The sequence below is a fragment of the Caretta caretta genome, chromosome 6 (genome assembly GCF_965140235.1).
Source record: "Caretta caretta isolate rCarCar2 chromosome 6, rCarCar1.hap1, whole genome shotgun sequence".
Classification (NCBI taxonomy): Eukaryota; Metazoa; Chordata; order Testudines; family Cheloniidae; genus Caretta; species Caretta caretta.
Window position 1 is genome coordinate 112,090,438 of NC_134211.1, and position 25,230 is coordinate 112,115,667.

Sequence of the window (25,230 nt, forward strand, 5' to 3'; positions counted from 1 at the left end):
CTGCTGGTCTAGATAATGGTTAGTCCTGCCTCAGTTCAAGGGTCTGGAATAGATTACTTTGAGGTCCCTTCCAGCCCTATGTTTCTATGGTTCTGTGAAAATAGACAAAGTAAATATCCTTAAATCAAGCTGTAATACATTCTCAAGTAACATTTTTCTTACTTTGCTTATCTGTAAATTTCAATTATTGATGGAAATATTTTTGTACTGATTTGTGCCTATATGGTGAAAGCAATATTTACTGACATTTACCAGTAAATATCTAATCTTTCCAAGCCTATTTATATTGTAGTCCAAGTCTAGACTGTTAATTACTACATTATCATACAAGTAGAGGCTAGAGTTTGAGAATCTTTACACAATCTGAATTTCCTCAGTATAGCAAAATTAGTGAAGTTCTAAATGTTGATTCCACAAGACCTGTATTTAGAATTTTTTTTCTAAGCACGGTGCAGGGGTTACCTGTTCACTCAGCTCTCTAACTAAAGAACATCAGATTAGGGACCCAATCTTGTAAATATTTATACATGCACTTAACTTTGCACTGTGCATAGTCCCACAGCAATCAGTGAGAGTATTCATGAAGTGTGAACCATGTATGGGCGCTAGTTTACCTGCCTACGAGATACAACTAAGATTAATTATAAATGCAAAAATAAGAATGTGGTGGTGTTTAATAACTTTGTCCCTTTTGAAGCTTAACTTTAAAAATGCTGGTTGCATACAATAATTTATATTTCTATAGTGCCTTGCTTTTCATCTTAGAGTGCTTTACATACTTCAGAATGCTTCTCTGACATAAATAAATATCACCCTGATTTTGTAGATTGGGAAACTGTGGTACAGAGAAGGTAGGTTACTTGTCCAAACTCAAAAAGTGAGTCATTAACAGAATATGTTAGTAGTCCGGAGTTCTCCCTACTCTGCCCTCAGCAAACCACTGGTTAGTACCTCCTTTGTGCACTCTTACAGGCATACACAAGCAAAGAATAAACTGCAAGGAAAACTGCAAATGAAAATATATACGAGGCCTGTACCTAATAATCTCCTATGCTACCATCTAATATATTAACAAGACAGAAGATCCATGACATGAAGAAGTGAAAGTGTGATCTAAGTGTTTCTTTAGTCTGTGTCTGTGATTGTATCCCAGTCACTTGTGCTTTTCTGACAGATTGATAAATATATCATAAAAGTGAATTACTGATGTAAACTTAAATCAGGCTAACCTGAACTCTCACAGCTTCTGTGTTTTCATTATTGTGTTTTAAGGTTAGACTCAGCTGTGTGAAACATTTTATTATATTTTTCTAAGAAACACTATGCAAACTTTGTTTAAAAATGTTTTTTTGTTTTTTTAGGTTTCAAGTTTCTGCCCTCCAGCACATTCTTGCAATGATTGGATTGGTCCTCCTGACAGACATTCAAACCTCCGACCAATAGTATTTCATATTCCTAAAAATGAATCGCCACTGGGACGAAGACTTAGGGAATTTAGACAGGAAACTCAAGTTTGGAACCAACAATTCTGGGCAAGCCAGAATGTGTCATTCAGAAAGGTGAGCATGTAGATGAGGTACTAAGCCACTTGGTGGTGCTGAGTTTCCTTAAGAATTTGCAGCATTAGCAGCTGATAGAAAACATGATTCTGTTCAGCTACATGAAAGATTTTTCACAATTGCATTATATAGTGACATTGAACCATGATCATTTTGTATTATATAGCTGTTCAGAATACCTGAGAGCACTACAACTTATTATTTTACCTTTATAAACTATTAGTAAATGGTGTGGTTTTGAAATTATTTATCCCTTGCTTTAAACTGATTTTATAGCTGATTTTAATATAATAGTAGAGCTTTCTTTTTTGCCATTAAATAGGCTTATCAATATTGAGGAGTGCATATAATGAGCTGCAAAGCTAAAAAGTGTGTGTATTTTACTGTTGCTTGAGGATGTATAAAGAGATTCTCCAAACTTTTTGCTGCTTATTTTTTACATTAAAAATACACGGTGGTGACTGTTCTCTTTTCTGGAGGATCTGGAATGTGAGATTAAAGCTGGTTACTGAAAACTGAGCTACTGTTCTAACTCCAGTGGCATAGATGCAATTACTGAGGGGGAAATGAGGGACATATCTCCAGTGATGAGCTGCCAAAATCTTAACAACTGGTTCCCTCCTCACCCCACGAGGAGGTTGTGGCCCACCCCCAGACCTCCCGTCCACCCCCCTCCCCTGTCCCCTGACTGCCCCCAGAACTGGGCAGGAGGGTCTCGTGGGCCACCGTAGTGGGTGTCCACCCCACCCCTAAGAGCCAGAGGGACCTGCTGGGAGGCGAGGTGGGGAGTCCTGGCAGTGCTTACCTGGGGCAGCTCCCAGGAAGCATCTGGCAGGTCCCTCTGGCTCCTAGTGGCAGGGGTGTGTAGCTGGGGGGGGAGCAGCTGGTCCCCCCACTGATCACATCAAAAGTGGCGCCTTAGGCGCTGACTCCGTGAGTGCTCCGGGGCTGGAGCACCCACGGGGAAAATTTGGTGGGTGCAGAGCCCCCACCGGCAGCTCCGCGCCTGGCCTCGGCTCACCTCACCTCTGCTCCGCCTCCTCCCCTGAACGTGCTGCCCTGCTCTGCTTCTCCACCCCTGGCTTCCCGCAAATCAGCTGTTCGCGTGGGAAGCCTGGGAGGGCTGAGAAGCAAGCGGTGGCTTCGTGCTCAGGCCCAGGGAGGCGGAGGTGAGGTGGGGCGGGGAGCGGGACCGACTCCTCTATTCACCTCCAGCTGTGATGAAAACTATTTCTTGTTTGTTTGTTTGTTTTTTTAAAAAGGTAGAAGACATTTTTTTTAAACTAAAATAAAAGCAGCCAATTTTTAAAATTCTGTTAAGTAACTATGAATTTATTTTAAAAGGCTTAAGATCTTTCTGTGAATTCAGCCGTAATGTGCATAAGGCAGGAAGACCTCAAAAGCTGATATGTTGCCTTATTTAAAACTTACAATGTAACGTCCTGATTCTGAAAACATGTAAGCGTATGCATACCTTTACTCACATGAGTAGTACTTACTTCAGTGGGACTGTTTTCATGAATAAAATTATACATTCTTAAGAGTTTACAGGATTGGGTCTAAATGATTGTTTCCTGAAGAGGATCCAGTTAACTGATTATTGGTTTAAGTAGAAAACACTGTAGTCATTATCTGGTTTATAAATATTGCTCATATTCTTGAAACTATTGATCGGTAAGATAGCTGACTTCAAGAATTAAATATATTTAATTATAATAAATGTATTTTAGGGAAAAGAAGAATTCATTTACTCAAGACTGAAGGCTAAAGGTCTGGAAATGAAAGATGAAACAGGTTAGTGATTTGTTTTTAAAATTTAAAATGCTTTCTGAAAGGGAGGGTTCTGGTTAGCTTTAAGTTTTCACTGGATAGGTTAAACTCTCCTAAAAAAAAATTAAGAGCAAATCCTGCCACGGCCTTCATGCAGAGCATCACTTGGTAGTACTGCCAATGCAGTTCTGTAGCACAACAAGGCAGGGTTGGTCAGGGTTTGAAAGGCTGTGCAGGGGTGTGGTAGACCGCTCATCTCTACAGTAGCTCTTTGCACAGTGGTGCCTGTGGGGTCAGAGGACCTGCTCTTGCATAGCTCCTCCTATCATTGCCCTCCACCATTCCCCAGGGGTGGGGGTATGCTGTGAGGCTAGAGCAGAGGTGGGCAAACTACGGCCTGTGGGACTGTCCTGCCCATCCCCTGAGCTCCTGGCCGGGGAGGCGAGCCCCCAGCCCCTCCCCTGCAGCAGTGTGGGCAGCGTTGCTTGCGCCCGCCCACGTCCCAGGCTTTCCAATAAGACTGTCCTGCTGTTCTGAGCAGCATGGAAGGGGGTCCGGGGGTTGGATAAGGGGCAGGAGGTGTTGGAGGGTAGTTGGGGTTAGGGGGCGGTTGAATGAGGTGGAGGTTCGGGGGCGGGCAGTCAGGGAGCAGGGGGGGTTGGATTGGGGGTTGGGGGGTTCCTGGGGGGGATGACAGGGAGCAGGTGCGTTGGATCACAGGTGGGGTCCTGGGGGGGGGGGGGGCAGTTAGGGATGGGGATCCTGGGAGGGGGTGGTCAGGGGACAAGGAGTGGCAGGGGGGGTTGGATGGGTTGAGGGGGCTGTCAGGGGCCGGGGGTGTGGATAGGGGTCAGGGAGCAGGGGGGGTTGGATAGGGGGTGGGGTCCTAGCAGGGGGGGTTAGGGGCAGGGAGTCCTGGGTGGGGGCAGTAAGGGGACAAGGAGTGGGGGGGTTGGGGAGGTTGGATGGGTTGGGGGTTCTGAGGGGGGCAGTCAGAGGGTGGGAAGTGGGAGGGGGCGGATAGGGGGCGGGAGCCAGGCTGTTTGCAGAGGCACAGCCTTCCCTACCCGGCCCTCCATACCGTTTCACAACCCCGATGTGGCCCTCGGGCCATAAAGTTTGCCCACCCCGGGATAGAGGCTCTTGCAGCCTTAGGGGCTGCATTAGCTTCAGTGTAGCAACTCCATAACTATTCTGTGTGTAAGGGGAGGATTTCTTCTTCCCTCTTGCACACCATCAACCCAGTGAGCTAGTTGATTTCAGTTTTGGAGAGTTTGTCCTTAAGTGCATGTTATGCTTGGGTTGATGTTTCTATGCTAACAGACACGTTCTCAGGCTCTTGCTCCAGTCCCTGAGGTTTATACAATTCATATAGTACAATAGAACTTCAGAGTTACAAACATCAAAGTTACGAACTGACTAGTCAACCACACATTGGAATCAAGGAACAGCAGAGACCAAATAAAGTACAGTGCTTTGTTTAAACTACTTTTAAAAAAAAAAAAAGTCACAAGGTAAGGAAACTTTCTGTGCTTGTTTCATTTAAATTACGATGGTTAAAAGCAGCATTTTTCTTCATAGTAAAGTTTCAAAGCTATATGAAGTCAATATTCAGTTGTAAACTTTTGAAAGAACAATCATAACGTTTTGGTCAGAGTTACCAAAATTTTAGAGTTACAAATAGCCTCCATTCCTGAGGTTGTTCATAATTCTAAGGTTCTACTGTATACATCCTTGAAGAGGGAGCCAACTTTAGAGGAAAGAGCAGCTGCTCACCAAGCTTCCTGGCCTCAACACAGTTACTGTAGAATGGCCGACTCTCAAACTTGTGAGATGTAACTAAAAATAAGACATTCATAATGCAGTGGATCTTTACAGCATGACAGTAAGTGGTTTGTTCGTGTCTGAAAAGGATAAATGTATAGTTTAAGGACAGAAGGGACCATTAGGTCATTAGTGTGACCTCCTGTATACCACAGGCCATTAAACTTCACCCAGTTACACCTCTGTTGATCTCAATAACTTGTGTTTAATAAACCATCTAATTAAATTCTGTTACAAGAAACAAGGAGGGTAATCTTGCATTGCCTTGTTGTTTTTCGCTTTGTTTTTATTGGTTTATTCAGAATATAGAAGTAACAGGGATGCATCCGATGAAGTGAGCTGTAGCTCATGAAAGCTTATGCTCAAATAAATTTGTTAGTCTCTAAGGTGCCACAAGTACTCCTTTTCTTTTTGCGGATACAGACTAACACGGCTGCTACTCTGAAACCAGTAAATGTAGACATTCCTTGGAACTCCTCCACAAGTGTAGTTGCATTGGTTACACGTGTTGGAGCAAACATTTTTCTATGCCATAGGTCAATCACAGTGAAGGATACTGCAGAACCAACATAAGACTTAAGTCTGTCCACAGTTTGTTTGGAAGTTGCCATTAAAGTCTCAGGCTACTGAGTGCAGTAGAATTTGTACATTAGTCATATAGTTATTTTCTTTTTAAGGTTATAATTGAATCTGTATCACGCTGTCACCCGTCACTTCAATCCCAGAGAGGAGTTTGAGGGAATATTGGGTGTAGTCTGCTATGGGAAAGAACCTGAGATTAATTATCAATTATAAGAATTATAATAGCATCCAAAACTCTGACCTTTTTTGCACTCCTCTGTAGAAAGAATCCTTTTCCTTGCATGTTCTGGTACTTTTGACCCAACACACCTTGTCCCTTTGCTTTTATTTTTCTTGTTGCTTCCACCAGTTTTCTTCTGCACCAGGTTATCTACTAGATGGTTAGTAAATTTGGCATCTCGGAACATGTAAATATTGGTGTAGGTTACTTAGCAGGAAACAGAATTGCAGTATTGAGTCCCAGCACTTGAAATGCCTACTTAGCCATTGCCAAGTTTTTCCTCCTAGCTTGAGGGCAGGGCTTAATACTAGGAAGAACAGGATTTTTGAGCTGTTTTAAACAGTTTCTTTGATTCTGGTTAGCCTTTAAAATCCTGAAGACTAAATATGGATATTCAAGAACTTAATGACTGCTTTACTGTTTCTCTTTCTTTTAATGGGGATCCATTAGTGTTTTACAATATTTATTTTTTAATCAAGCTCAAAACAAGAAAGTGTTAAAGGGTTTAATGGGTTATAAGTTTCAAGATCAGCCATGTTTATATCCACTGTAACAGCCCATCCTCTTCCCCTGTAGTTTAACATTCCTGCTTTGTATTTGTTTTTGTTTTTTAATTTTTAAGCTGTTTCAGACTTTGAGGCAGCAGAGCCTTGGCAGACTTAAAAAATAAAATCATCTCCATAAGAGGAGTTTAATAGGGACTGCATACTTTACTTGCCTACCTCCAAAAATCTAAATGCTTCAGATTTTAAAAGAAAATAAAAAGTGCCTTCATATTGATGGGTTTCTTGCCAATAATAAAAGGTAGTTTTGAATTGCTCATTTTCAATTTTTAAATTGAGATTTAAATACAGTACTGTATGTTGTAATATTACATTTGCCTTACTATTATTACTGTCTGATGTGGACATGTCCAAGGCCTATATATTATTATCTGCTTTATATTTATGTAACTACATGTGGTAAAGGAAATATCACATTATAATGACTAAATGGAAAAGCACTCAGCACAAGTAAATAAGTTTCCTTGGAATTTAAAAACTAAACCTTGAATAGAAAGTGAAGTACAATCTAATAATAGCAGATTTATGTTTCAAGTTATTACAGTAATGCCTAGAAGCCTCAAATCAGATCAGAGCCCCATCGTACTGTATAGACACAGTGACAGACAGTCCCTCCTCCCAAAGAGTTTATAATCTAAATAGACAAAACAAACAATGGGAGAAAGGGAACAGTATATGAAGCTGTGATACTAAGTGATTTGCCCAAGGTCACACACGAATTCTGTAACAAAGCAAGATTTCCTAAGTCCCCAGTTCAGTGTATTAATCACAAGAACAACCTTGATGTATTTATGTTGAAATTTATTTTCAGGTCAAAAGGTAACATTGAGTGCAGAAGAAATGGCAGATTTTTACAAGGACTTTTTAAGTAAAAATTTTAAAAAGCACATGTGTTATAACAGGTAGGTGTGGCTCTTCCTGTTGAGTAATACACATAATTCATCTAAGTGAAAGGGACACCATCAACTTAGATCGCTCTTCTGTCTGAAACTTTTTGTCTGCTGCTGTTAGAAGTAGTACCTAAGGTGGTTATTGCTGAAAGAGATTAGGAAAAAAAAATACATTTTTCTCTTAAATTTGTTTACTTTGCATGTGACAGAACTTCGTATAGTCACTTTGAGCATTTCCACTATTCATAGTTAGAGCCAGCTCCCCTGGAAATTAATCAGTCTCTCCATGGACTTAGATGGGAGCTAAATCAGCCCTCAGTCAGTTTCCCTTTTTATTGTATGGGTCTTTCACCCAACAATGGGAGAAAAAAATTACAATAGGGAAATGCGATTATAAAACCAGTTAACTTTTGAAAAAATGAGTAGACTTCTAGTTGACTGTGTCCCTTTTAAACATTGAATTAAGCAGTGACAATCTGTGAATGTTTTTGCACTCAATAGAAAACTTTGCCATGTAAACTAAATATTTAGCATTTGTACTTATTCTTGTTTTTTTATTTTTGACCACTTTTACCTATAAGCTTACCAAACTCAAATTGATTAGTTTTGTTTTGTAGGGTGAGGTACTTGAAGTTGTATGGGTTTTTCTTTGCTGTATGTGAACCCAATCCAAGATCACTCCTGAGAGAGATACTTAGCATCTTTACTCTTGCATGCAGCATCTTTCTCCTCTGTTGTGCTGAACAGTATTGGACCCAAAAGTGTTAAGGTGCTACTAGAACTAGTGTTTTTTCTGCTACAACATTCTAATCTTTAATATTACACATTTACTATGAATTGTGGTTTGGAGTTATGTGTACAGTAACTTTTACCATAAGAACCATTTAAAAAAAATTTCTTAATGTTCATTAATAGAAAAACACAAAACAATAGCCTTAAAACACTGACACTCAGAAATGCTGTGGTTATTTTGAATAAGATGGCTATAGATGTAGCAAATGCATTGCCTGGTGCTTGGGAAAGCAGACCGTGTTGCTCCCTGAATTGGCCATCAGAAGGCTCACTGTAGTGAACTGTGGCTAATATTCCACCTATCAGATAAGAATTCAGAATCTCTTCCTGAATTAGTCCTTGTTGCTATGCTGCAATCAGCTCAGCCGGCTAGAATTACATCATTTTAATTATAAAGTGTAATTGTACAGCCCTGAAGATAGCAGTGCTTATTAACGGCATTCTGATTTCTGAGGGCCTAGCTTGTAGAATCTGTTGTTCATGCATTCAGTTGTACACTCTGAGCATTGCCAGCTGGACTGGGAGTTGTGGCTGCAGTAGTGTTGAAATTTGAAAATTCATTATGCTTTTTAGTGTAGTTTAAAAATTAACTGATACTATGACTGCATTGGCTCCATGAATATGCATTTAGGAATAGTTATACTGAAAACACTAATTAGTTTTAAAAACTGGAGTAAAAGTGTAAGCAAAGGAAATAAACAGAAAATGAGATCGAAGCATATATATAATTCTCATTGTGGAAGTAAAGGGGAAAGAGAAACCATTACAATATTATTAGTGTGACCTGTTGATTTACATGCATTTTAAGAGATGTGGGGTTTTATCTTAGTTACATTTTATGTGTAGTTTGCTACTAATTAAGGCCTGATCCAGGGTCAGGCCTTTATTGTGCCAGGCACATACATAAAAGCTTTCCCAGCGAGCTCTGCCAGTTGATCCTGATCAGTAACATCACTGCTATTCCAGTGCTAAGCCTGTTTTGACCAGATCCTGCAGTGCAGTGTTTTGTGAAATAGACAGATGCCCACTGGGAATTAGAAAGAGATTTCAAATCCTTACCCTTCTCACAAATTATGTTTTGTTATGAGTTATCAAGAGGTGAAATACTAGTGCAGACTGTTTTACCCAGACCCTGAATTACTTAAAGGCATGTTTCCCCCCTCTCCCCCACCAAAAAAATGGTTAAAGGAATAGATATTATTTTTTAAAGACCATGAACTTTGCAAGGCATAATACTGGCTGAATAAAATATATATTGCATTTGTCATAATGGATCAGATAATTTGACCTTTCAAGATTGACTTGTTTTTGCCTTTGGCAGTGGTCAACTCTGCCCATCCCAATGCATGCATATACACATACACCTGGCTAATAGTACAGTGCTGTATAAGAAGGAAATTTCTCCCTGAATGCTTGATGATCAGCTTTCCCTCTGAACCATGATACTTGATTGCCCTTATCTTAACTTGCATAAGTTCAAATGTAATTGGTATAATTGGCCATAAAACTATTCAACCCTTCTAACTCTAGTAGAGTATTAAACTGGGTGCCTGCAGCCATGCATTCCATAGACTGATTACACAATGTGTGACTTCTTTTTAACCATGTACTTAATAGTAATGCTGACAAATTTTCATAGGCAAATTAGCCCTAATTAGACAGGGGAAGCAATGCTGTGAGGAAAGAAAAGGTAGGTCATAACTGAATTGTTGTGTCAATGCCTCTAGAACAGCTAATGCAATTTACCTCTTTCTTTCCCCCCCACCCCCTCTGTTTTTTCTTCTTGTACTGATTGTTTTTCTGGTGCTGGAATCTAGAGAATGGTACAAACGTAATTTTACTATCACATTCCTCATGGGACAAGTGGCCTTTGAGAGGGCTTGGAGTAGGCTTGGCTGGAAAAAGACAAAAGTTGGAAATTAAAGCTCACCACGTCATACAGAATACTACAACAACACAGTAAAGCCTGTTGGAGTGACACACTGTCTGTGGTCACATTCAGACTCTGAATTACTGCCACCGCAACTACTGTTTACTTTGTATATCAGGCCACATGAATGAAAATAGCTGCCGATCTTGACTTTTGAATGTTCCAGTGTAACATGGTAATGCAAAGTATGCCCAGCCAAAAGCTATATTGGCAATTTACCAACAGTCTAAGGACGGCACATAAATTTACACAAAATGGAACAGATTGCAGCCATCCTCATCTTTAATCTGGCGGTGCAGCCCATAGAGACTATATGATCCAACATACCATACTTCTATCTTGTTCTGCATCCTGTAGTTTCCATGGGCCATATCAGTGTATAAAAGATGGAAGTGGCCATGGTCTGCACTGACTACATGGGCTACAATTTTGCCACCCTGGTATAATCATCGTAGAGGTAAGTGCAGTTTGATTATACAATGATTAAATTTAACTTAGATTTTTAAACACATTCTTACTTAAAAGGGATTCTGATTACTCTAAATAATACTTAAAATATTATATAAATTTAATACCCTTATAAATGACCAAAACAACCGAATCTTCTTAATTGATCTATTCTTGTGAAAACAAACTTGTTGACTAAGTGATTTGTCTCAGCTGTCAGAGCTCAGATGAATACATTTAAGATTTTTTAGTTGACAGTCATTTAGCAGCTATGATAGAAAGGGAGTTGAATACAGAGGGTGAAGTGTTAGTAAATGCCAATTCATGCCTGTTAATTACCCTGAAAACACTTGCTGCTCTCACCAGGTTCCTTGAGCACCCAAAAGTCCTGCTAGCATCAGAGGGATTTGGGTGCTCAAGGAATGCTGTCTCATTGGTCAGGTGTGCTATTTAAACTAATTCTTGCAATTTAATTGTACCATTTATGTATTATTTAAAAGAAATGACCTTCTACTGAGGGTGTTTCCTGCCCATTACTGAAGTTGAACAGATGTCGTTTGCTTTGGTACCTGATAAGTGGATTCTGCTGAATGGAATGTGTATGGACAAATGTAAATGTTTGAATTCCAGGAGTGATATTTTTGATACAATAGTAAAGAGCAGTAGAACTGCAAATATTTGATGGAAAACAATATATGATTCATTCTTGGATTTGAAAAAATCCACAGCAGATATATGAAGTTCTCAGAGCTAGCCAAACTTGTTACCATTCTCACCCTTCCAAGTGGTCCCCAGTGGTAGGCACCACCTCCTCCCAGTTGTTTGGCGCTCAATCACATGGCCACTGCATGCTTGACCAATTGCTTGGGATCAGCAGGGGTAGCAATCCTCTGCAGGTAGCCCATATCTCTACTAAAATCAACCAAATATACAGCCAAAATATATTTCCTCAAAACTCAAGGTGGGAATGATCACCAACACAATATTTCCTTCACATGCATGTGTGTACACACACCCTCCAGCCCTGCAAAAGTTACTTTGTGAAAACAGCGTATTTGGAGTTCTGCAGGTTAGGGGATGGGTCCGGGGAATGAGGGGGCATGGCCAAGGGACATCATCTGCTAGCATTTATTTTCATGTGGTCATACCCCCTCAAAGAAGGTGTAAAAGCCGAGGCTTAATGTTTCAGCCCTCTAGACATGTTTTGAGATCCACAGAATAATATTGCAGTACTCGGGAATCCATGAATTTGGAAGTCACAGCCCATGCAAGTAAATTATTAAACATGCAGCTTTTCTTTATCTTTCTGTAAAGATTTTTCACATAAATCCCATGTGTGGTTCCTGCATTGACCCACTAATGGCCCCATAATCTGGTCTACTTATGTCAAGGCGCCCACATAATGACTTAATGGTCTGTTGGCTAAATAATGGTCTGGCTAAATAATCTGTTAATTTTCAAGTTGTGACTATGAGCCCTGATACATATTTCAGTAATATTGTGATCTGACTTAAATCCATAAGAGAAAGTTTTGCATGTAAATCTAAATACCCAGGTAAACTCTCCTGCTTTGGATTTTTTTTTCTGTCAACACAAAAGCTGTGTCGACCTGGGTTTTGATCATTCTTTGCTCTTTCTATCTTTTAATACCAATGTAATACTGCTATCTTTCCTTGGACAAAATGGTTATGAAAGTTACATATTACATAGTAGTTTAAGCTTGGAATTGGCCCTGCTGTATATTTATTACAATATTTTGTTTGAAATGTCTTATCCTTTTCAGAATATTGTTTTTATCTTGAAATAAAGCATTAGACACGTTATGTATAATACTCAATCTTTTCATGAACTCATAGTTGCAGTAGATTTTTTTTCTACAATCCAGGTTAGGGTAGCCTTTACATTTTCTTGAATTTCAAAGAACCCAGTGCTTAAAAAAAACAAGCACAGCCCTAATAAAAGGAGTTTGTTCACATTTAGCAGAGTGGGGGAATCAACACTCAGGTTCAAAATCAAAGTACAAGCCTGGTAGAGAATTACTTTAGAGTAGCAGACACCGCTTACCCTTTCCCATCCTAAACTGGGACAAATAGATGTGGACTGTGCATGAATCTGCTGGCCTCTTGGCTGATTTGTCCATATTTACCTCTCTCCTTTGCTTTATGGAGAAATGTCAGTCTCATCTGGCAACTGCAATAAGGAACTATATGGGATATCTATAATTTTGGGGTCCGTCATTACTACTGCATTGGCCCCTAATGCATCCATGTAGTGGGATTAGAATTGAGTCTAAGATACTTACAAGGCAAAGTTTTCCAGCTGTACTTCAGCTTTTCCATTGATCTCTTGCTCAACAATAGTTGGTAGGTTAGATATACTGTCCATACTGGCGGGGAGAGAGACACCACTCGTGGGATTTCTTGGTGACTTCAACAGGACTGCTCTCATACATAAGCTTAACTTTAAGCAGGCAAGTGTTTGCAAGATTGGTGCGTTAGACATTTCACCTTTCCCTGTTCACCACTGTTGGTTTGATCAGCTGAGATGCTTTTGCTTACAGTCCTTTGAGAGTGAGAAACCAAGGTCAGTATTTTCAAAGGTGGCTACTAATCTTGAGTGCCTCCGTTTTTTGGGAGTGGGCTCACATCCTGAAACACTTTGATTCGTTCTTTCAAAGGTGAAGAGTATCTGCTGTTCTCTGTGACTAAAGTGGAGCTGCCAGCTGTGCAGCACTTCTGAAAATCAGGCCCAACCTGTCTCAAGTGAGTCATCTAAAGTCAGTGCCAACTTTGAAAATGCTCCTAGTCACTTTCAGTGAGACAGGCCCACTTTTAGAACTCCCTCTCTAGCTCACCAGAGCCTGATCTTACTGAGCATTTTTTTTTTTTAAATGATGGACACAGGAAGTAGGTGATGGAAGCTAAAGTCCCATTCCTGCAATAAGCTCCACATGGGCAGACCCTCTACACACATGTGCAACTCTATTTCCTTCAGTAAGGGTGGAGGGATCTGTTTGTATGGATCTCATAGCAAATAGCCTAAGGCCTCAATCCTGCAAAGTGCAAGATATTAATTCAGAATATCCAAAAAAGCTACTGTGAAAAGATGTTAAAAATAATGCTTGTAAAATTTTCTCATTAATTTATGGAGACAGTGTTGTGAGCAAACAGAGGCCGTATCATTTTGCCAGCATTACATTTATTGAGGGGTTTTTCTTCAGGCAAGGCACAGTTATGATACCTGCTGTGTTAAGATTTATCAGTAATATCCGCTGTGCATCAAATCTAAAAAAGAATATGGCACTTCCATTGGCTGTTGAAAATAAAATTCTTGTGTCTATAAAGAACTATTATAACAGAAGCTGGTGGAAAGATCAGAGCAACTTCTCTGTGCACCAGCTCTCACTATGCTGGGGGGCGGGGGAGAAATGCAGAGGAGCTATTTTACCAACTAAGTATTAAATTAATCCTATTGAAATAGAATACATTTCACATAGCATCATGTACTGTTTAATCTGTCTCTCCTTTGCAAGGATCTAATACAGCAACATTTTGGTAATATTCAAATGGTTAATAATTTAGGTGATTTATACTGTGTTGGGAAATGGTTATGTTCAGCAGTCTTTGTGTTTCCTGCTATTTGCTATACTTCTCTCTAGTGAGACATATATTTCAGTAGAATATAAGAGGATGTATCAAAAAGGAATGAGAAGGGAGATTAAAACAACAAGGAGTCTGGTGGCACCTTAAAGACTAACATTTATTTGGGCATAAGCTTTCCTGGGTGAAACACCACTTCTTCAGATGCATGGAGTTTCACCCACAAAAGCTTATGCCCAAATAAATCCGTTTAGCCTTTAAGGTGCCACCAGACTCCTTGCTTGTCTGTATCCACAAAAACAACACGGCTACCCCCTGATAAGGGAGATTAAAGGCTCCTTTGCAGGGCTTGCTGTGATTGTAGCTCCTTTGTGATAATAGAGAAAATTTATAAATCTCAAAATAATTTTATCCAAGGAAAGCTTGAAATAAAACTCCCCAGAAATCTAGTAGGAGAGTAATGTCAGCTCCAATTGTGATATTTTTTAAGTTTCTATGAAAATTTTAAGTGCCCCACCAAAAAATCACTAGCTCAAAAGTCAGAGTTGTCATTTGTAAGCTAGCACTTTTGGCTCATATGTTTCATAAACTCGTCATTTTAGGAGGGACTGCACTTCAGCCAGTTTTTAGCTTCACAGGTCTACTGCTAAGCAACAAAGAATGTCCCTTAGGACAACCAGACTTAGCCTAAATGAGGCTTTCTTTTGCAGTTTGCCAGGAGCCTAACAACCACATTTTTGCATGAAGCCAGGTAAATTGAAACTTAACTGCAAGATGGAATATTGTATGGTGGGAGCTGTAGTCTATATCTCTACAGTAAAGATACCAGTACCAGTGGGCCACTAATCTACTAGTTCTCCAAGAGTAGCCCTGAGCTCTGGGAACCCGAATTCTCAGAACAGAAATAAATGTTAGTTTTCCATATTTGTTTTAAAATCATTTTCTCATACAGTCTGTTGAATTTTAAATACAATACACTTCAGACTGCAATTAATAAGTTATTTATGCAAATCAAATAACCTCTTTGTGCCTCAATTTTATGTATGTTAATAGGGTTAATTCTCCCAAGTGTTGTGTGGCTTAGCTGATTGACATACTCAAAGGAGAGATGCTGTAGAAATGTAAACAGTACTAGTGGCTAGAAATAATGAACATAAACAGAATAATTTCTCTCTAAATATGATTAATATTTCAGTGCACTAGTACTTCTGAGACTCCAGGCCCCCTCTTAAAACATATTGTACAAATACATATTAAAACATGGGCTCTTCCCCAAACAGCATATAATCTGATTTGCCTTACTGGATCACAATATAGGTCCATTTAGTCCAGTACTCTGCCTCTCTGGATATAGGAAATGTACCATGATCTTCCTGTGAGACACACACAGGTGCTCATCCTCAGATCTGGCCAAGTTGTGTTCAGCACAGGGCCTTGGATGGAAAGGGGACAGTAAGGATGGTGGTATGCCATCTTTTGCACTCCTTGATCCCTAGGATTCCCAGGGGCCACTTTAGCCCCCAGCATAAATTAGAGAAACCCTGAGGGCTACTGTTCAAAGAACCCTATACCAGCCAGGGATCACTGGAGCGCAGCAGTGCTCTGTCCATGCCTCTTCCTCCAGAGAAACTTCTGACATATCCCTGTGCTAGGGATGGCTGGGAGGAGGAAGTGGCATAGAATTGGCTGTATGTTACCCAGGGATTTCTCTATCCCAGGAAAATCCTCAGATGCCCCATGAAGGAGCTTTACAGACCCTATGTCATCAAATTCTAGGCATAACTAGACCTAAGACATACCTCATTTCTCAGTGGGCATGACTGGGAAAGTGAATGGAAGATTAAGTTGTAAATAAGGGTGCAATGCCTTAGGCTAAAGTAAAGGAGTACTTGTGGCACCTTAGAGACTAACCAATTTATTTGAGCATAAGCTTTTGTGAGCTACAGCTCACTTCATCGGATGCATACTGTGGAAACTGCAGAAGACATTATATACACAGAGACCATGAAACAATACCTCCTCCCACCCCACTCTCCTGCTGGTAATAGCTTATCTAAAGTGAAAAGAAAAGGAGTACTTGTGGCACCTTAGAGACTAACCAATTTATTTGAGCATGAGCTTTCGTGAGCTACAGCTCACTTCATCGGATGCTGTAGCTCACGAAAGCTCATGCTCAAATAAATTGGTTAGTCTCTAAGGTGCCACAAGTACTCCTTTTCTTTTTGCAAAGACAGACTAACACGGCTGTTACTCTGAAACTTATCTAAAGTGATCACTCTCCTTACAATGTGTATGATAATCAAGGTGGGCCATTTCCAGCATAAATCCAAGTTTAACCAGATCGTCTGGGGGGCAGGGGGTAAGGACAAAGTCACAAAGTTCAGCCACCAGGTTAGCCGTGACATTATTGGGGATAGTGTTCTTGACGGCTTGTAGTCCATCTTTGTGTGGAATGTTGGTGTAGAGGCTTCTACATCCATAGTGGCCAGGATGGTGTTATCAGGAAGATCACCGATGGATTGTAGTTTCCTCAGGAAGTCAGTGGTGTCTCGAAGGTAGCTGGGAGTGCTGGTAGCATAGGGCCTGAGGAGGGAGTCTACATAGCCAGACAATCCTGCTGTCAGGGTGCCAATGCCCGAGATGATGGGGCATCCAGGATTTCCAGGTTTATGGATCTTAGGTAGTAGATAGAATATCCCAGGTCGGGGTTCCAGGGGTGTGTGTGTGTGGATTTGATCTTGTGCTTTTTCAGGAAGTTTCTTGAGCAAATGCTGTAGTTGCTTTTGGTAACTCTCAGTGGGATCATAGGGTAATGGCTTGTAGAAAGTGGTGATGGAGAGCTGCCGAGCAGCCTCTTGTTCATATTCCGACCTATTCATGATGACAACAGCACCTCCTTTGTCAGCCTTTTTGATTATGATGTCAGAGTTGTTTCTGAGGCTGTGGATGGCATTGTGTTCTGCACGGCTGAGGTTATGGGGCAAGTGATGCTGCTTTTCCACAATTTCAGCCCGTGCACGTCGGCGGAAGCACTCTATGTAGAAGTCTGTGACTTTGTCCTTACCCATAACTATTTTATATTTGGGGACAATGTATACCTTCAGATCAGCGGCACTGCTATGGGTACCCGCATGGCCCCACAGTATGCCAACATTTTTATGGCTGATTTAGAACAACGCTTCCTCAGCTCTCGTCCCCTAACGCCCCTACTCTACTTGCGCTATATTGATGGCATCTTCATCATCTGGACCCATGGAAAAGAAGCCCTTGAGGAATTCCACCATGATTTCAACAATTTCCATCCCACCATCAACCTCAGCCTGGTCCGGTCCACACGAGATCCACTTCCTGGACACTACAGTGCTAATAAACAATGGTCACATAAGCACCACCCTATACCGGAAACCTACTGACCGCTATCCTACCTACGTGCCTCCAGCTTTCACCCTGACCACACCACACGATCCATCGTCTACAGCCAAGCTCTGCGATACAACCGCATTTGCTCCAACCCCTCAGACAGAGACAAACACCTACAAGATCTCTATCAAGCATTCTTACAACTACAATACCCACCTGCGGAAGTGAAGAAACAGATTGATAGAGCCAGAAGAGTTCCCAGAATTCACCTACTACAGGACAGGCCGAACAAAGAAAATAACAGAACGCCATTAGCAGTCACCTTCAGCCCCCAACTAAAACCCCTCCAACGCATTATTAAGGATCTACAACCTATCCTGAAGGATGACCCAACACTCTCTCAAATCTTGGGAGACAAGCCAGTCCTTGCCTACAGACAGCCCCCCAACCTGAAGCAAATACTCACCAACAACCACATACCACACAACAGAACCACTAACCCAGGAACCTATCCTTGCAACAAAGCCCGTTGCCAACTGTGCCCACATATCTATTCAGGGGACACCATCACAGGTCCTAATAACATCAGCCACACTATCAGAGGCTCGTTCACCTGCACATCCACCAATGTGATATATGCCATCATGTGCCAGCAATGCCCCTCTGCCATGTACATTGGTCAAACTGGACAGTCTCTACGTAAAAGAATAAATGGACACAAATCAGATGTCAAGAATTATTACATTCATAAACCAGTCGGAGAACACTTCAATCTCTCTGGTCACGCAATTACAGACATGAAGGTCGCTATCTTAAAACAAAAAAACTTCAAATCCAGACTCCAGCGAGAAACTGCTGAATTGGAATTCATTTGCAAATTGGATACTATTAATTTAGGCTTAAATAGAGACTGGGAGTGGCTAAGTCATTATGCAAGGTAGCCTATTTCCCCTTGTTTTTTCCTACCCCCCCCCCGACGTTCTGGTTAAACTTGGATTTATGCTGGAAATGGCTCACCTTGATTATCATGCACATTGTAGGGAGAGTGGTCACTTTGGATGAACTATTACCAGCAGGAGAGTGGGGTGGGAGGAGGTATTGTTTCATGGTCTCTGTGTATATAATGTCTTCTGCAGTTTCCACAGTATGCATCCGATGAAGTGAGCTGTAGCTCACGAAAGCTTATGCTCAAATAAATTGGTTAGTCTCTAAGGTGCCACAAGTACTCCTTTTCTTTTTGCGAATACAGACTAACACGGCTGTTACTCTGAAACCTGTCCTTAGGCTAAAGTCATTCCAGCTGAGATAGGCAGGAACATGCTGGTACTAGGGACAATGGACAAGATAAACCTGGAATGTAGAGATCAAGTGATACATTACAGCATTCTTTATCCATGTAATTGGTTCTTGAAAAGTAACCAAGCCAGGCATGAACCACATGATGCAAAGTATAGCCAGGAATGCAGGTTTTAATAAAGATGCTTTTACGAAAAAATCCAAGTAACTTTGGATTTGCACTGTACCCTGCATCCATCCTCTGCGTTTGGGCCTGGCCTGGGCTGCTTGTGCATAGTGTTGTTGTATGCTAGTTAAAGGTACCTGAGTGACAAATTCCAGAATCAAACTGAGTGGAAGAGGGACTTGGGGATCCCAACATACAGCAGCACAAAGGGGATGTATCACAAAACTGGCATTTAATAATCTAATATTTCAGTATTTATGAAAGGGACTAAAGAACAATTAATTTCAACCCAATAAATGGATCATACATGTTATGTCATAAGAAAGGATGTTTATTGTATAAGCAGTAATAAAAATGCCATCTATTTAAAAAGTCTTCCACACTGAGGGGCAAATCCTCCATTGTGGAACAATGAGAATTTACACTAGCTGAGGCTTTGCTTCAGATTTGTATTTTCTCTGTTAAAGTCTTTGAAGTATACTGTTAGAGATGAAACATTAGGATTATTAATTGCATCTCATTGTTAAAGCACTTGGTTGAAAGGCTTTAAATATGCTATTGAGATAAAGGCCTCTCCCTGAACGAGTTGTCAAATGAAGATCGTTATGTAATGCACATTGTCCATTTTAGAACATTTTAAGAGGAGATTTTCTTAGTTACTGTTCTAGGATTATTTAAATAATTTGTCTGATTTGTGTGTGCGTATATATCAAAAAGCACAAGCTTTAGGGCCAGTAACATCAAAAGACAAAGTTAATGAAATAGCTGTCTAACTTTAATACAATTAGGGATCACATTTTAGGTGTGCTAGTCACAAGATGGATAGCATGATACAACATTAAAATCAACATAAAATTTTCTCTGGAGATCTAAAGGCAAGATCAAACTCTGCATTGTCCACACCAATAACTCTTGATGCCACCAATATTTATGTAAGAAACTGTTTCAACTGCCCAAACTATCTGGGAGTGAAGAAAAGATGAAAGGGGAGCACAGCTCCAAAGGATATTTAAGAAATGAGGCAGGCACCTCTCCCCAATATTAAGCAAAATCATATCTGCTCTCAACACCAACCTTTGAAAAGCTTCCAATTTCCTAAGGCATAAAATTATAACCAGAACAAAACCCCAAATTGGCTATGATATGAAGGGCTTGGGTGACCTAGCTGTAAATAGGCACAAGTGTGGGTTCCACGCCAGGGGAGAAGTCAAAAGAAAACACCTCACCCAACTTCCAGTTTTGTCATGGGATGTTTTAGAGCATCCTGAATTGAGGAAAGCTCTTACAAATTACAGGTTTCAGAGTGGTAGCCGTTTTGTATCAGCAAAAACAACGAGGAGTCCTTGTGGCACCTTAGAGACTAACAAATTTATTTGGGCATAAGCTTTCGTGGGCTAGAACCCACTTCATCAGATGCATGGAGTGGAAAATAAAGTAGCAGGTATATATACATAGTATGTGAAAAGATGGGAGTTGCCTTACCAAGGGGGGCGGGGTCAGTCTCACGAGAAACTCTTAGAGCTTAGTTCCTCACCTGCCATGCTCCAATACTCCTCTATGCTTAGTTCATCTATCTCCCTCATTTTAGGGTTCTGTAGCTTGTGTGGATTACACCAACCTGGAGTAACTCTCCTAGGGGTGGATGACATCCACTACTCCAGCCAACTGAGTTGTTTGTGTGTTTTAATTACATTTCCAGCAGTGAGAGAGCTTTTCTCCTTCCCCAGTGATTTGTCTGCTACAGCTACAGGAAGCGCCGGGAGCATCTGTCAGATCTCAAAAGACTTACTGAGCATGCTCAATAATTCCCCAAAAATTATTGCTATAAATCTGGTTGATGTTTGTATATGGCAGTTGGGCTGGGAGGAATCAACAACTCTGCTCTTGGGAGAGGCTGGCTGTAGAATAGCCATCAGATAAAGGATACTAGCTTTCTTAGCACAGGAAGTTTTCTCTTGAAGTCTGGGAGGTTTTGCATTGTTTCTGTAAAACCAGCAGTCACAGAGGATTATTGTTTGCCGGCTTGAGCCCATAATAAGCACAGTCATTACCCAACAGCTAGTCAGCACCCTGCACTTCATTTATCATATAATTAACAATTACATTCTAATTTTTAGTTCCATTATACACTTCTGTGGAAATTAGAACAGCAATTACACGTATTTACAGCATGAACTTCTTAATAAAAGCCCCATATATTACATTTCATAAACAAAAAGGAAGAAAGTAAATCAAATTAAATAGTAGTGCCCAGAACACTGAATTCTAATCCTGGATTAGCTCATGGTCCCAATTTAGAGAAGAAGGAAAAAAAAAAAAAAAGAGAGAAATGTGTAAAGAGAGAGAAAGATCCTCTCTTTATGGATATAAATGTATATGTTCCTCCATCAGTAATGAATTCCAAACCTCGCGGTCACATTTTCACAATTACATCGTAAAACACAAGGGGGGGGATGTTAAATTACTGCACATAAAGGAGTCCTTTGTTGGTAGATTTGTGGTCAATGTTGTACAGTAATGAAGGTGAGAAACCATTATTCTTCAGCCTGGTTTTTGAACCATGAGAGTTTTCAGACATATGGTCGTGGTGTACTTTTGTGGCCCTGCAGCACATATTAATAGCTGTAACATGATGTATGCACAGCACATTTCACTTTCATTATTAATGAATATTTCTTTCTTTTGTTCCCAATATCCACTTAGAACACATTAAGGCACGTTTTGGTTTTCTAAAATATAATTACAGTTACAATGTTATTTCAATAATGCTGATTCTGTAGATGTTTTAGAAGAGAACATAACAAAACCAGAGATCAAGGGGACAGACTAAAGTTTTTACCTTTAATTATTTGTCCTATGGAAAAAGATCTGTGCCTCAAAGTGTCAGTGATGTTGCATCATGATGCAGTGACCCACATGTTGATAGTGTAACTGCCTCTTCCCCAGTGAGTTTCAGAATAACTTATGTTAATTAAGCCTATCCTTTGTGGTGTGAGGAAAACTTTCACAATGTGACCTGACACAATCCTGTGGGCCTGAGTCTGCCAACAAATTAAGGGTGAGATTCCCCCTCCCACCCCAACTCCAGCTCTCTTAAACTGGGTAATGGGGCAAGAGTAGCATAAAGTGACCCCCAAAGCCCTATATCTGGGTGGGAAAGGATTCCACTGGTGGAGGAACTGAGGTGGACAGCTGCAAGGCTGTCTTCTGAAGACGCCCCCCCCAAGCCCTGGCATAGGGGGCATACAAAGGGTGGGGTCGCACTGCAACACTGTGGTGATTCTGGCCACTCTTTCATTATTTAAGTACAGCAGAATAGCTCCAACAGGAGAGAGACTGAACCCTCACATCAAAATATCCCATAGCTCAGAGGTCAAATCCTTTCTCCTCTTCTAGCAAAGAGGGCAGAATTTAACATGGGTCTCCCACGTCCCAGCTGAATGCTCTAACCCAGAGCCACCCACCCTTATTACACAGTAGGGCCACATAAACCTGAGCACAACCTTGTGTGGGCCAAACAGATTATATATTAAGATTAAAAGTCACCTGTACTGGTTTATTTTTTAATTTCAGCTTGTTTCCAGGGGCAGCAGGTTTGTATAATTTTTGGTGGTGCCCAGAACTGGTCCAAATCCTGCCCCCATCCTTGTAAGCTGATAGATATATTTTTAAATAATGTAAAAATGTGAGGGCTCTGGGGTGGGGCTGGGGATGAGGGGCTTGGGCAGAGGATTGAGGTGTGGGGGTGAGGGTTGCGGGGTGGGGCCGGGGATGAGGGGTTCACAGTGCGGGGGGGGGCTCAGAGCTGGGGCAGAGGGTTGGGGTGCGGGGGGGTGAGGGCTTTGGCTGTGGGTGCGGGCTCTGAGGTGGGGCAGGGCCAGGGATGAGGAGTTTGGGGTGCAGGCAGGCTACCCCCAGCTGGGGCCAGAGAGGACTCCCCCCAGCCCTCCTCCGGTCAGCAGCAGTGAGCTCCGGGGGAGGGGGCCCCTCTCCTCCTCCTCCCACTAGCACACTCACCTCACACCACTGTCACTGCACGTTCTACTAGGGCCCCTCTCAGGTCCAGGAAGCCCCCTCGCCTCCCCTGTGGTGGGTGTGGGGATGGGGGCTGCCATCATGTGTGTGCCTCCTCCTGCTGTTGCCCCTCATTGTAGCCTAACTGGGGGTGGGAGATGGGGCTACCCCTTGCCCAGCATAGGGCAGGAGCGGTGACTGTGGGTGCGGGGGGTCCCCTCTGCTGATGGAGGGTCCTGCCGGAAAAGGGAAGGGTCCGTCTGTTTGAGGCGAAAGGGCAGGGGCAGCCTGCCCTGGCACTAGTGGTTGGGGGGTTCTGGGACCCTGGGGCAGCAGTTGATGCCGGGAGCCAGCAGAGCCTGGCACCTGCCCACTGCCCAGGGCATAGGCAGGGACGCTTGGGGGAGGCATGCAAGGGTGGCAGGCAGGGCCGGGGAGAGACCCGTCCCGGAACTTGTTCCCATTTGTCTGTGGGAGTGTATCCCTATATATGTATGTCATAAGCTTTTCCCCTTTTTGCTAGAAACTTTGGCTTCAGGGATGTTTCTCTTTTGTGCCTTACCACTACTAGAACTGAAATGGAATCCAACTGCACATACTTCTTGTGTTCTAGCTGCTATAGCTCTCATTCTTTTAAAGGAAAACGCCTCTTTTCATTAAAAATAAACAAATTTCAGAATTTATTTAGCTTTCACTTTAAAAACAATAAAATTGTACTATGTTTTTTCACATCAATATGTAAATCATGTTTTCTTTTGGAAGCTACCACTTTCTGTGACGGAGAAACAGTTGTTTCTCTAATCTCTTTCTCTTCCCACTACATAATACCCCACAGAATTCCTTTCCCTCAACACGGCATTAGTAAATAGATCCCTTGGTTTATACCATTAATTTCCAGGAGGTAGAAAGCTATGCTATGGAAGTGGTTTGAGAAAGGGAGAGGAAAAGTGAGGAATCTGGATACTTGCCAAGAACAAAAAGGATGGTGTTGTAAGAAAGGAGTTCGCAAGGAAAACCTGCAATTCTTGTGAGTTATATCAGAGCAAGGTTTTATTTATTGTGTATTGGGCGGTGGTTCTCAGCCAGGTGTACGTGTACCCTTGGGGATACACAGAGGTCTTCCAGGGGGTACATCAACTCATCTATAGATTTGCCTAGTTTTACAACACACTGCATGAAAAGCACTAGCAAAGTCAGTACAAACTAAAATTTCATATAGATAATGCTTTGTTTGTACGATACACTGAAATGTAAGTACAATATTTATATCCCAATTGATTTATTTTATAATTATATGGTAAAAATGAGAAAGTCAGCAATTTTTCAGTAATAGTGTAGTGTGACACCTTTTTGTATTTTTATGTCTGAATTTGTAAGCAAGAAGTTTTTAAGTGAGGTGTAACTTGCGGGTACACAAGACAAATCAGACTCCTGAAAGGGGTACAGTAGTCTGGAAAGGTTGAGAGCCACTGGTATTGGGTATGTGTGGGTTTTCTTTTTCTTTTTTCTAAAGCTGTTCATGGTTTCATGAGCAGCTATGCTTAACTTGTGGGGTTTTTTTGTTTGTTTGCTCTTATTAAAAAGGCTGCTGTCTGCCATTGTTCTCAATGGGATGGAAGTTAGTCTGCCATCAGTAAAGATGGCATCCTGTGTTCGATGAGTTAGAAATTTATCAAGGTGCAAGGAAGAGAAAATAATTTAATGGAGTAGGATGGGGACTGGATTTTTAAATCAAAAGATATCCCATCTTTTGGAGTGGATGGGGTATGATAGGTACCACATTCTGCACCCTTGGGATGAATGGGGAAGAGACCCAGGAAAGTGAAAATGTAGGAGAATGAAAAAGGAAAAAATGACCCTGTGTCCCAGTGCTAATGGGCTAAGTGGAGTCCCATTCCATTTGGAGTTGGCTTCCTCTACAAACGTGGGTTTTTTAAATGCAATTTATTATTTGTAAGTCTTATTTTTTGGCCAATTCTTGTAACTAACTGTTTAAACACTCTGCATATATTCTAAACACACTGTATAATTTTTGTTCTTGTCAATTACTATATGCATAGTAAAGATTACGGAATAAGCACACTAGCTATTATTGGCAAAGACTTTCTACAGCTACTTGTAATACTGAAAAAAAGAAAAAAGGGAGAGGGGAGAATTCACTTATATAGAAGACAGCTACGCTGACTTTAAGTGGAGCAGAATCAGGACCAATGTTATC

General features: G+C 41.2%; 1 protein-coding gene across 2 annotated transcripts in view; it reads left to right on the forward strand.

The window, feature by feature from the left end:
- The window catches only part of LOC125638995 (kinesin light chain 1), a 134,596-nt gene that overhangs the window by 2,923 nt on the left and 106,443 nt on the right, over positions 1-25,230 (forward strand). The window contains exons 2-5 of one of the 2 annotated variants that reach the window (XM_048855386.2): positions 1,362-1,559; positions 3,290-3,353; positions 7,330-7,420; positions 8,042-8,049. In XM_048855386.2, coding sequence (XP_048711343.1) covers positions 1,362-1,559; positions 3,290-3,353; positions 7,330-7,420; positions 8,042-8,049 — 361 coding nt within the window. Of the gene's footprint in view, positions 1-1,361; positions 1,560-3,289; positions 3,354-7,329; positions 7,421-8,041; positions 8,050-10,122; positions 10,588-25,230 lie in introns of those variants that run through there. The other variant, XM_048855380.2, reaches the window with a different exon arrangement.